Consider the following 12,783-nt stretch of genomic DNA (forward strand, 5'->3'; position numbering starts at 1 on the left):
TCAGGAAGGGAAACTAGACTCATGGAGAATAGCAGTTAAAAACAGAGATGTGGAAATCAGACAGCCTTGTGACCTGAGCTTGAATCAAGGTTCTGCCAGACCTAACACAAGACATTTAAGCAACCTCCCTTCATGAAGAGATGATAATTACATTAAAAAAACAAAACCATTACTAAAAATAATATCTTTATCATGAGGTTGTTTGGATGATGAAAGCTCATTATGCTCAGCATTACTGTTTGTTATTTTTATTTTAGGGTGACCCCAAGAATGTATTTATCTCAGCTACTCACACATGTTCTTCTGTCTTCCTGCTTCAAGCTCCTGTGCTCTTAGGAAAGGTCAATATCCCCAGAGTCAGGCTCTCCCCAGCCCAGCCCAGCCCAGCCCAGCCCAGTCCTTGGAACATCTACTCTCTGAAGTACTGACAACACAAGTACTGAAAGAGGTGAGGAGGCCACGGGCAGAGAGAGGCCTGGAGGCCTGCTCTTCAGTTTACCTGAGGCACCTGCCTTGCTCTGGGAAGAAAGCTTCCTTGGAGAATTAATGATTAACAGTCAGATTTGGAATAGGAGTAGAAAATGATTATCAGGACCAGGAGTCCTCTGTGAAAGATGACACTTTCCACTAAAAAGCAGACAATGATCTGATGTCTTAGCAATTGGGCACAATTTCTAAGAACTATTTACTTCTGCTCAGACTCTTTTAAGGAAAGTTTTTTTTAAAAAAAATATGTTAACCATTACGCCCTGGCTGGCGTAGCTCAGTGGATTGAGCGTGGGCTGCAAACCAAAGTGTCGCAGGTTCGATTCCCAGTCAAGGTATATGCCTGGGTTGCAGGCCATGACCCCCAGCAACCACACATTGATGTTTCTCTCTCTCTCTCTTTCTCCCTCCCTTCCCTCTCTGAAAATAAATAAATAAAATCTAAAAAAAAATGTTAACACTTAACATAATCACCAGGAAGCATAATAATGTGCTTCACCAATGTATACCAAATTAAATATTTTTATTTCTTTTTATTTTATTTTTTATTTTATTTTAATCATTGTTCAAGTACAGTTTTCTCCCATTTACTCCCATTCTAGCCCACCCACCCAAACCTCCCCTCTTCCCCCATTACCCCCCACCCCTAGTTTTTGTCCATGTGTCCTCCAAATTTGTTCCTGTAAACCCTACCCATTCCCCCCTGAAATTCCCTCTTCTCTCCCCTCTGGTCACTTTTTATTTCTTTTTAAAGTAATATAACTTATTCCAGGAAATGTAAGTCATCTACCCAGATTAATACATTTATGTAGCAAAGACACTTGCTCATACATATTTAAAGTATGGGAGAAATATCAGTGCAGCCTACTGTGGGGTGAGTAGACATGGAAACACAGAGAGGGAAGTAATGCCTGAAATCTCTAATGATGAGGTTACCATACCTGCAAATAGGCACACAAGAATGGAGAAGGTATAGGCATGTAAAAACCTGATCATAGCAAAAACCATGAAGCCTACCTAGGAGACAAAAAAGGAAGAAAGAAACACAAGGTAAGGGATGCAGCCTAGTAGAAAAGTAATTCTGAATGCTAAGAGGAGACAGAGGAGGCTGCAAAATGGACCAAGCCATTTCAGGCAATGAGGTAGTGGTAAAAACAGACACACAAAGAGGCTCAGCATATGGTGTTCATTTGACCCTACTGACACTGCTCAATCTTCTCCAAGAGCATCGAAGGTCAGAATAAGCAAGAGGAGAAAGTCTCAAGACGAAGAATTTTTCTCAGGAGAGCAGAATGTGAATGAGGGGAGGGTGAATCACTTATGGCTCTTCCCAGTGCAAGTTCTTAATTCCTAAAAAGAGAACTGATGTTCCAGCTGGAGGGAGCCCTGAGGGAGCCCTGAGCCTTCTTTGGGCTTTTCTCCCTCTCCCCACACTGCCTCGATCTCTTTTCTCCTTCCTTCCACCCCATGTCTCTCTATGTCTCTCCCCCTTTTCTTCTCTTCCATCTTACTTTTATCTCCTTTTCTCCCCTTCTCTTCCAAAAACTTCATTTTCCCTCTCTTATCCACAGTCTCAGTAAGGTCAGTTTAGGCTGAACATAGTAAGGTCAGTTTTTTAGTTAATTACTAGAGGTACTTAGATTCTGAGTTAGTTGTCAATGTTTTAAATTTACTTTTAGAGAGGGGAAGGGAGGGAGAAGGAAGGGAGAAAAAGAGGTAGAGAAGCATCACGTCTCTCATGTACCCCCACCTGGGGACCAAGCCCACAACCCAGGCATGTGCCCTGACTAGGAACCAAACCTGCAACCCTTGAGGCCCCTTCAAACATTTGGTTCTCAAGCCAGCACTCAATTCACTGAACCACATCAGCCAGGGCTGAGTTGTCAGTTTTAAAATGGTCCAAAGTCTTAGAGCTCACAAAAGCTATAGGTGGTGGAAATGGGGCCTGCACAGGAATAGAAGTGGTACCGTAACACATCATAACATAACAGCAGAACATATCTCCCTATCTCTTGTATTCTCCACAGGGAAATATGAAAACTCTACTCACCATGCAGTCCCTGCCTCTGCTCCTCCTGCTGCTGCAGCCACTTCCACTGCAGGTTCTAATGAGACGAAGATTTCCTGATATGCCAGATGATGAGGGGACAGAAGAATTTGAAGAGTTTGTTGATGAGTTATTTAGCACAGGGCCTACCAAACCACCTACCAAAAAAATTTTCCAAAACCATGTCATAATTCCTACTATATTGCCATTTTATACTACTGAATATCACTGTAGTTGGGATTTGAAGATCAGACATGTTCACGACAGGTTTTCCTGCAGGAAAGAACATTTTTTCCTCCTAGTATCATATGAGGAGTTACAAAAGACCTGTAGCACCAAGTTTGTGGAATGTAGGAATGGAGTTAGGAGATGTCACAAGACCGAGAGAATAATAGAAGGAGTGCACTGTAAGTTGACAAGTGGAATTAAGATGCCAGAATGTACTTATGAAGGTTTTCCCAAGACGGGATATGCCCTTATCACTTGCCGATGGCAAGATGATATTGGAGAAATTATTCCTGAGCATGTAAATGATATTTTGGAAATACCTGGCAAGCACTAAAATGTCAGTCATTAGGAAGATATATTCCTCCCACCATTCTAGAAGAGCATTCTTTATAAAATGGGAGGATATGCCCTTCTCCATGCTGATTCTTATAGGTCAAAGTTGAGAATGGTAATTTCGATCCATTCATTGTAATCACCCACCTCCCTCTCTTCTTCCCCTAACACCACAGGCAGGCAACGTGAGCTAGGTTCAAAGACAGTACTCGGAGATGTGACTTCAAATAGGTCATGTAACTGAGCACATTGTGAGTGTATTATGAGGATGAATGCCTGTAGTGGAAGGATGACCACCACCAAGAGGAACAGAAAATGGTTGCCTGAAGTGTGTGTTCCCAAGTTGTGTTCATGTGAATCTCTAGTTCAGGAAAAATAATAAAGTGCATTGACTTAGTGAAGTGTCTCTGGTGTGGTCGCTTACCAATGTCACTGGTATGAGGTTTCTTAGTTTGGAATTCCCTTTCTCTGTGAAACGATTTGTAACAAAAAGATCTCAGAGCCCCTTGAGAAATTGTGTACTATAATCCATCTATCTAGTGCTGTATTTGTAGGTATTTTGCTTGCTCTGTTCTTTCCATACAGTACAATAGTCACAGGAAAGTGAAGGTGTAGGTTCTAATAGGAGATACCTCAGGATAAAAACCTAAATATTCAGGATAGCAAACATCCCAAAGGATTTTTCAATTATTTGATGCTTCTTTTGTGGATTCCCATACCTTTGATTTAGTTTATTCATAAAACTACAAATAATTCTTCATTCTTGACAGTCACATTTATTCACAATTCCTTTCCCCACTTCCCTTAGGTGTGGCCTTATCTAAGAACATTCCACTTTCAAAAAGGCTCAGTGTAACTGAAGACTCAGTATGATAAAAGAAACCTATCAGTCCAGTTTAGGTAATAATTTATCTGTTTTTGTCTGTGAAACTTCTTAATATTTTTAATAATTATTCCCTCTAACTAACATATGGAAAACTGGATAAGGAGCACTGATAGGAAAGGGTGGGGAGGGTGTCTAGTATCTGTCCTGCACATTTCTCTGCAATCCAATCTGCTCATCTTTTTACTGTTCCCTATCCTTGTCTTCAGACTCAGAACTAAGGTCCTAATTCATAAATCAGTTGATGTCAATAGGGGCCTAGGGTTCATTCATCTATTCACTAAGTATTGAATGTCCATGCATGACAGTCACTTTGCCAGCTCTTGGGCCCACAGAGTGAAATGTGAGTATCTTGTTATAGGTTCCTAAAAAGTTGTTCCCAGAACTAGAATTCAAACAGATTCAAGTGCACGTGGTTAACTGGTGAGACCATGTTTGAAAAGATTCTAGTTACATGAGGAGAATCTCTGAAGAAGAAGGGTCTGCATGATAAAAAGGAAAATGAAAACTGGGGCAGACAAGCAAGAACGTATTTCACTTCCATCTACCTCCCCATCCCACAGTCCTCATACACATACCACTCACCTGGCCTTTTTGACCAGTGTTTGAACTCTATGCAGAGAAAAGCTTCAGGTAGAACATGTTAGAGTTATTACGATGAAAGACTAAGGAACAAACAATACTGTTCTGGCGCTGGGGGATGAAGAGTACCATGGAGTGATAAAGGTATAATCTCTCCCTATCCCAAAGGAAAACCACACGGCTTGGTTTTGATGCTGCTGGAAGAAAGCACATCTTGGCATAAAGGCCACATGTCATGAAGGCACTGGCAGCCATGACATTGAACAAGACCTCACAAGTGTCTCCAAGGGTATAGGAGACCATCAAGAAGGAGTGGAGCATAAGAACAAAAGACACTACCTGGGACCTTACCCTGGAGAATCCTAGATATGACAGATATGACATGGGTGAGATTTTTATGTTTAATTCTCACTCGAGGATATTTTTCATTGCTTTTTAGAAAGAGAGGAAGGGAGAGAGAGAAGCATCAACTGGTTGCTTCCCATAGGGGCCCCTACTGTGGATTGTAGATTGTAGATCATAGATTGTGGGCACCTGGACCTGAGATCTCACATGCCCAGTGGGCACCAGGAGCCAGACAGGGTGGGGTTGGGGGACGGGGATCATATGCACTGGGAGGGAGAAGGAACCTGCACCTGGGTATATGCTCTGACTGGGAATCAACGAGCAGCCTCTTGTTCTGGGATGATGCTCCAACCAACTGAGTCACTCTGGCTAGGGTGACATGGGTGAGATTTTAAAGCATAGAGGATTATAAATGCAGACACAACCCATTTTCCCTCAATAAACTAATCTTTTTTCATCTGAGGGTTGTAATAGGAACCTGAAATTTTATCTGAGCACATAGACACCAAAAGTGAAAGAGGTATTTCCCAGGGTTGGGGGTTTTTTTTTCCAATTAAAATTGACCATGTGACTAATTTCTAGACAATGGAACGTCTATAGAAAATAAGTGAAATGAACATCTATCTTGGATCCAGACATGGAAGCCATGTGCTAAGTTTGGCAGAGCAACAAAATAGAAAGAGCCTTGTATATAACCCTGTGAGCACCATACCAGGTGTGAACTGACTGTCCCTGGACTTTAGAAAAAGAAATGGACTTTAGACAGAAAAACAAGTACCTGTCTTGTTTTAGCCACTGCTATTAGAAGTTTCTGTCACTGTTAAACCAATTCTAATTAATATGTACAGGAACTGGGAAGAGGGAGCAAACTCATATGAGGCGTAGTTTGTTACTATTAAAACAAGCCTACCAGTAGCCCCTGGGGAGGTTTAGGTTGGTCAAGCAAAGGCCTGATGTAAATTTTAGGAATTATATGTAGTGATACAAGTAGAAAAACAGAAGCACAACATCTGATATTATCAGGCCAATGGTTAGCCTCTTTTTCTAACTATTATCCTACCCCCCACTTTTTACCTCAAATATTCCAGCAAAGGAGAATAGCAAAAGAAAATTCAAATACCAGGATTAGTAGAAACAACTCTTAGTTGAGAATTACAATCACTGTAATTCTCAGTGACGCATCACTGACCTATTGACAAGCCTGGAGGACCACAGAAATGTTTGTGCTTCATTAGTCTTGGGTGATTCTTCCTAATCTTGAGACTACTACAGGCAGAGGTGAGACTGTTTGGTCAATCTTTTGGTTTTCTAAGCCCCAAGCCAAGACCCAAACGGAGATTCCCATGCTCTGCATCCTTCTATCCACCTTGTGATTTATTAGCAGAGGTCACAAAACAACTTTGTGAGATACCCAAAGTGCAGTCAGGCACCTAGTGAGTTAATGAATTTAATAATATAATTTGCAAGTTAAACTTAAAAACCAAAGGAAGAACTGTGGGCTTTAGTTCTTTTTTTATTTTAGCCAAAATAATTCCCATTGTTAAAACCAAAGTAAACTTCTCAGTAGGTATTCTGGAAAAACTGTTTTGAATGCACCAAATAACTTGAATCAACCCTCAACTTCTGTTCCTCAATAGCCTGATGCCACCTTCTGGCTGAGAGCTAAGACAAGTAGAATGAAAACCTTACTGCAAGGCCCCTGGGGCGTGATCCTGCTTGGGCATGATCAAAAGACAGAGTTGATGGGTTGAGAAAAATAATGTAGGCTATAAGGAACATTCTGATATGAGCAGTATACGTGCACATTGACCTCATTATTCAGGATATATCTATCAAAGGTCAACTGTGTTCCCCGAATGGAAACAGGTACTGATTTCCTTCTTACTTCAAACAGTAATGATAAAACTCACTAAACTTACATGTCCAGACCTGTAAAATAAGGTTACACTTCCACTAAAAAACAAATTTTAATCCTGACTGATATGGCTCAGTGGGTTAAGCATCATTCTGCAAACCCAAAGGTCACCAGTCTGATTCTTGGTCAGGGCACATGCCTAGGTTACAGACCAGGTTGGGGGCATGCGAGAGGCAACTGATTGATGTTTTTCTCCCTGTTTCTTCCTTCCTTCCTCTCTCTTGAAAAATAACCATAAACAAAATTTAAAGACTTCAAATGCCCTTGTCCCCAATAAGGAATGTAATCTCCCTTTAATGTCCTTGGGTAACTTCTGAAGCTACTCGGAGTGCTGACTTTGTGCAGTCTCACAGATACTTCAGGTCCTTCCCATTGCTCTGTCTGTTCAGGGGTCATGTCCACTGACTGTCCTGTCGGCAGACGTCACTGGCCTGTCTCCACACTGCTGATGCTGCTTCCCCTTTATTTTTAGATCCTAAGAAGCACTGATCAGAGCTGCTAGATAGAAACTTTTTTTAAACATTGTTTTTAAAGAGAGAGGGGAAAGGAGGGAGAACGAGAGGGAGAGAAACCTCAGTGTGTGGTTGCCTCCTGGACGCTCCCAACTGGGGACCTGGCTCACAACCCAGGCATGTGCCCTTGACTGGTAATCAAACTGGTGACCCTTTGGTTCACAGTAAGGCCCCTCAGTCCACTGAGCCATTCCAGCCAGGGTTAGAAATGTCTTTAAAATTAAATTTTAAGAACATTGGAATTAAAATTTTAAAAGTAATAAAATATGCAGAAGTTAACATCCTTGTATAAGCCTTTTTGTTTGCCTTTGAGAATACTTCCAAAGACAGAATCCTACCCATAAACTTCATGGATTACATGAGTATTTGATTTGTGATTGTCACTGAGTTTATGTTTTGTGTACTTTTCTATAACTGTGCTATAGTTCAATTTAAGAAGATTTTATGTACTTTAGGGTTTTCTTTTTAGAGGAGGGGTGAAAAGAAGGAGAGAGGGTGAGAATCATTGATGTGAGAGAGAAGCATCAGTTGGTTGCCTTTCTCATGTGCCCCAACTGAGAGGAACCTGCAGCCCAGGCATGTGCCCAGAATCAAACCAGTGACCTTTTGCTTTGTGGGACAAAGCCCAACCAACTGAGCCACATTGGTCAGGGCTATATTTTAATTTTAATATGTTTAGGTTCTTTTCTGGATCAAAGCAAAATTACATTTAAAAACTCAAGGTACATTGACAAATTTTATCCTCCAAAGCTATACACACTCTCACAAAGAGTTTCTCTAAATTCTTTTAAGGTTAATATCAAATATATACCATTCTATTATAATATTAAAAATTCTCATTGTTTGCCTAGTTATTAATGGGGTTCAACATCTCAAATGTTTACTGTCCATTTATTTTTTCTTTTGTGAATTTTCTATGCATAGCCTTTGCTACTTTTCCACTAGGTTGTTTATGTTTATTTACTGATTTAGAAGCACTTTTATATAATGAACATTAATCCTTCTTTTAGTATATGCTGCCAATAGTTTTTATTTGTAGTTTTTAAAAAATTGTGTGTGATACCTTTTGTCATCCAGAGGTCTTAAAATTTAGGCACTGAGTTACAGCTGATGCTTTGCATGTCCTTTAACATTATAAATACATTTTCCTATACTTTCTGCTTATGTGTTTTTAATGTGATTTTTAAATGTCCTACATTTAAGATATTTAATTCATGTGAAATATTTTTAGCATAAGATGTGAGCTAGGAATCCAACTCCACTGACTTTCAAAGGATGTCCAGTGTGTCTCCATGAGTTTGCAGTCCCTTAGCCTCAGCTTCTGGTATGGTGGAGTAGTGGTGTCACACACCAACCCCTCACTAAGATAATTGGAAGAGCTGAACAAAAAAATATTAGATCTCTTTGAAGGTCTCAGAGAGTGCCAAGTTAGTGATTAATTGTGGGGCCAAGTTTCAGGAAAGGAGATAGCTGAGCCTGGCATGTGGGGTCACTGTCCCCCCACTAAGACAATGCCAATTTCAAAAGTGCCACATGGGAAGTTGAGAGAAGCTTTACTCAGATTCATAGGCCGGAGTAAACAAAAATTAAAGTTTAAGACCCCAGAATGAGGAGACATCTGATAATATCTAAGACTTTCAGTTAGAATGCTGAGGTATTCTAAAAGTAAGAATGAACCAGAAATAGACCTAACCTCACATGCACTAAATCCCAACCTCATAGATGATGAATACATTTAACTAGGATTGCTAATGGCCCAAGCCCCACTTCCTGAAAAACAAAAAACCAAAAACCATTATTTTTTCTTGTGGAGGAAAATAACATCTTCCAGGACCTCAAATTATCTTTACAGCTTTTCCTGTACCGTATTCAACATACAATGAAAAATAACACCGTACAAGGAGGCAAGTCATGATGGTAAACCCAAGAACTAAAGAGACCAAGAAAACAGACAATACCCATATAATTAAGAAAATGGAGTTGTTAGGCATGGATCTGATATTACCAACATGTCCAAGTACATAAAAATATGCCCACACACAAATTCAGTGTGGCAGTCTAGTTCTAGCACGACAGGATGACACGCCCCCTCTTGCTGTACGTGTGCGGCCTCATCTCCTCTCCTTGAGTGCAGCAGGACTTGTAAACATGAGGAGACAGTCACTTATCATATTACAGTTTATGGAACCGCTGACTTGAAGGAAGAGAGGTTATCATTGGTGGATCTGATCTGACTAGGTGGACTAAAAATGGGGGTTCGAAGCTTCTGAGCGAGTTGACGTGAGGGGAATTTTTACTGCTGGCTTTAAGCTGGAGGGACGACGTGGCAGGGAACAACAGCAGGTGGCCCCTGGACGCTGAGAATGACCTCCGGCCAACAGCCAGCTGCAAGACAAGGACTCAGTCCCACAAGCCAAAGAACCTGGACTCAGCTGACCACATGAAGGAATTGGGAAGTGAATTCTTCCCCAGGGGGGCTTTCAGAGTTCAGCCCGCCAACTCCTGGAGTGTGCCACACTGGACAGAGAACCCAGCTGAGGTAAAATTCAGACCTACAGAGCGGTGAGATAAGAAATACGTATTGTTTTAAGCCACTAAGCTTGTGATAATTTATTACACAGCAATAAAATACCTAATACAACAAGACTGAAATTTTTGGCAGGCAACAAAAGCAATGCCAAAATAATAAATGGAATACAAGAACTAAAAACTACCACAGAAATAAAAACTAATGCATGGATTTAAAAGCAGATAGACACAACTGGCCCCTGTGACATAGGTAGGTTCCATTTCCTCCACATTCTCAACAATAGTTGCCATTTCATAGTTTTTTGATGCATAAAAAAATGTGGTATATGAATATAATGGAATTTTATTCAACCATAAAAGTAAAAGAAGTACTAATACATGCCACAACCCGGGCAAACCTGGAAAAGATTCTTCTAAGTGAAAGAAGCCAGACATAAAATGTCAATATTTGTGTGAGATATCCAGAATAGGTAAATCCATAGAGAGAGAGAGCAGGTTGCTGCTTGCCAAAGGGTGAGGAGAGGGCAGAATCAGGAGTGACTGCTTCATGGATACAAGGTTTTCTGCAGGGATGTGAAATGTTTGAGATCTATATAGAAGCAGTGGTTGCATAACGTTGTAAATGTACTAACTGCCACTGAATTGTAATCCTTTTAAACGTTAGTAGTATGTTATATGAACTTACGAACTTTACTCCAGTAAAAGAAATCAAATGTGTTACTAATAGCCAGTAAGGGCATTTAAAATATTAAAAATAAATAACATTACTGAGACGGTGAAGGATGAATAAGGTCTTTAGGTTAGACAATGTTATTATAGTGTATTACTTTCCTGATTTTGGTCATTGTAGATGTTTAAGTGAATGTCCTTAGAAATTCATGGAAATATTTAGTGATAGAGAGGCATCATGTTGGAAACTTACTTTCAAATGGTTCCCCCCAAAATGATCAATAGAATTATAAAAACAAGTGTAGTAAATGTTAGCGATCGGGAAAACTGTGTTAAAGGTATAGAAAAGTACTTTACTATTTTCTATAAATTTTCTGTAAGTCTGATATGAACTAGTGATTCTCAGAAGTGGCAGAACTAGAAATGTGAATGGTCATTAAGCACTTGAAAAGATGTTCAGTCTCACTGGTAATATGGAAATGTAAATTATTATCACAATAAGATATAATTGCACATGCATTATAATTTGGAATGCTTCTTCCAATTATGTACCCCAGAGTGACATAGGCAAAGGAAGATGCACAAGAAAGTTTATTAAAACTTTATTTTGTAACAAATATTTGGAAACTTAAATGTCAATTTATAAAGAAAAAAAACCCCACTATAGTTATAGAATACAATAGTCAAAATCAATAAACAAGATATACATAGGTTGCTGTTGATAATCTCAATAACAATGTTGATTGTTAATTAAGAGTGGCAAAAAGATATGTACAACAAGATTTATGTACATTAAAATACAAAATATTACTCTATATGTATATATATTATTTATGATATATACAAAGTTAATAAAAGCATAAAAATATCCACAGGGGGAATAATCACCAACATCCTTTTAGTAGTTACTTCTGGGGAGTGAGGGGAAAAGAATGGGGGAGCAACATTAGCTGCATCTGTATTCTCTTCTTTTTAAAAAAATCGATAAAAAGATCTGAACCAAATATGAACAAACATTAATATTTTAAAAATATTGATGGATGTGTCTGGGTGTGTCATATTACTATTTTTATTCTTTTCTATGTGTTTGATTTACATGATCATTTTTAAAAAGAAATTAAAAAGACCTAATTATAAACTAAAATTTGGAAATGGAAGATGGGAAAGAAAGGAATGTGTAACTTTTTAAAAAAGAATTAGGTGAAAAGAAACATTCTGATAAATTTGTTTATGAGATTAGCTTTGGAATAATTTTAAATAATGACAGAAAAATAATAAGTGAGTCACCAACTTGTACTTATATGTAAATTTCTTTTCCTCCCAAATGTTAAGAACTATATATAGTCACATCTGATGTTCAAATTAAACTGTTTTACAGAGATACATCATTTTTTATTTTTATCACTTGAATAATGCATATTGTTGAAGACTAAGAGTACTACCCAGATTTTATCATATTCCATCATATAGGGAAATTATGATTAAATTATTTGTATATAACCTTCCACATTTTATTCAGTAAACTAGGTGCTGGAATACTCAAATGTATTATATTAAGAAAGCTGAGACGTGAGAAAATGAAGTATTCACTTTACAGTTCTGATCCTGAGACTAGTGTGCTGGCGCCACCTGGTGGCGTACCTCACAGGCATTGTAGATGCTGGGGGTGGGGAGGGGTTGTTCTTTTTGAAAAGTACTGTAAATACATAAAGGAAGAAACATCAGAACTACCATAAATTCAGCACCTCCCACAATTTGCATAATATCATATACACACTGTGTCTATATACATATGTATATCCTTTAACAATACTGAGTGATCTTTATTTTAAAGAGAAGTTTATTTGCCCAAGGCTACAAAATTAGTTCTGTTTGTTTGCAAAGTCCATTCTCTTTACATACAGAATTGCCTCCATATCACTTTGAAGATTGCACTTACAAAACATAAAGTGAAAGAAAATATCACGAAGCAGATACTAAAAGATAATGCCTTAATAGTTAATACTTAGAGGTTATTAGGGCCTCAAATTAGTATATTCTGAGTTATTTGAGGAGGTATTACTTTCATAAGACAAAAACCAGGATGCTCTGAAAACATACCAATAAAAAAGAACAAACACTTGGAAAGTAAATACATAAACATCAGGGAGACAAAAAAAAAGTATTAGTGTCAAAAGATAAAGTCAAAGACATTTCTAAGAATTTAGTTCCAAAATATGAGAAAAACATAGAAGAAAGAATAAGAATTATAGAA

At 38.7% G+C, this 12,783-nt stretch overlaps 1 protein-coding gene across 1 annotated transcript; it reads left to right on the top strand.

Moving 5' to 3' along the window:
- The first annotated feature begins 325 nt into the window (after nucleotides 1–325).
- Nucleotides 326–3,480, top strand: RNASE9 (ribonuclease A family member 9 (inactive)). The gene is made up of 2 exons (XM_028504346.2): nucleotides 326–448; nucleotides 2,514–3,480. The coding sequence occupies exon 2, from the start codon at nucleotides 2,520–2,522 to the stop codon at nucleotides 3,093–3,095; it is 576 nt and encodes a 191-aa protein (XP_028360147.1). The 5' UTR covers nucleotides 326–448; nucleotides 2,514–2,519; the 3' UTR covers nucleotides 3,096–3,480.
- The last annotated feature ends 9,303 nt before the right edge of the window (nucleotides 3,481–12,783 follow it).

Source organism: Phyllostomus discolor, chromosome 1 (genome assembly GCF_004126475.2).
Source record: "Phyllostomus discolor isolate MPI-MPIP mPhyDis1 chromosome 1, mPhyDis1.pri.v3, whole genome shotgun sequence".
Taxonomy (NCBI): domain Eukaryota; kingdom Metazoa; phylum Chordata; class Mammalia; order Chiroptera; family Phyllostomidae; genus Phyllostomus; species Phyllostomus discolor.

Coding starts and splice junctions, on each gene's coding strand:
- RNASE9 (XM_028504346.2), top strand. CDS start 2,520: ATGAAAACTCTACTCACCATGCAGTCCCTGCCTCTGCTCCTCCTGCTG.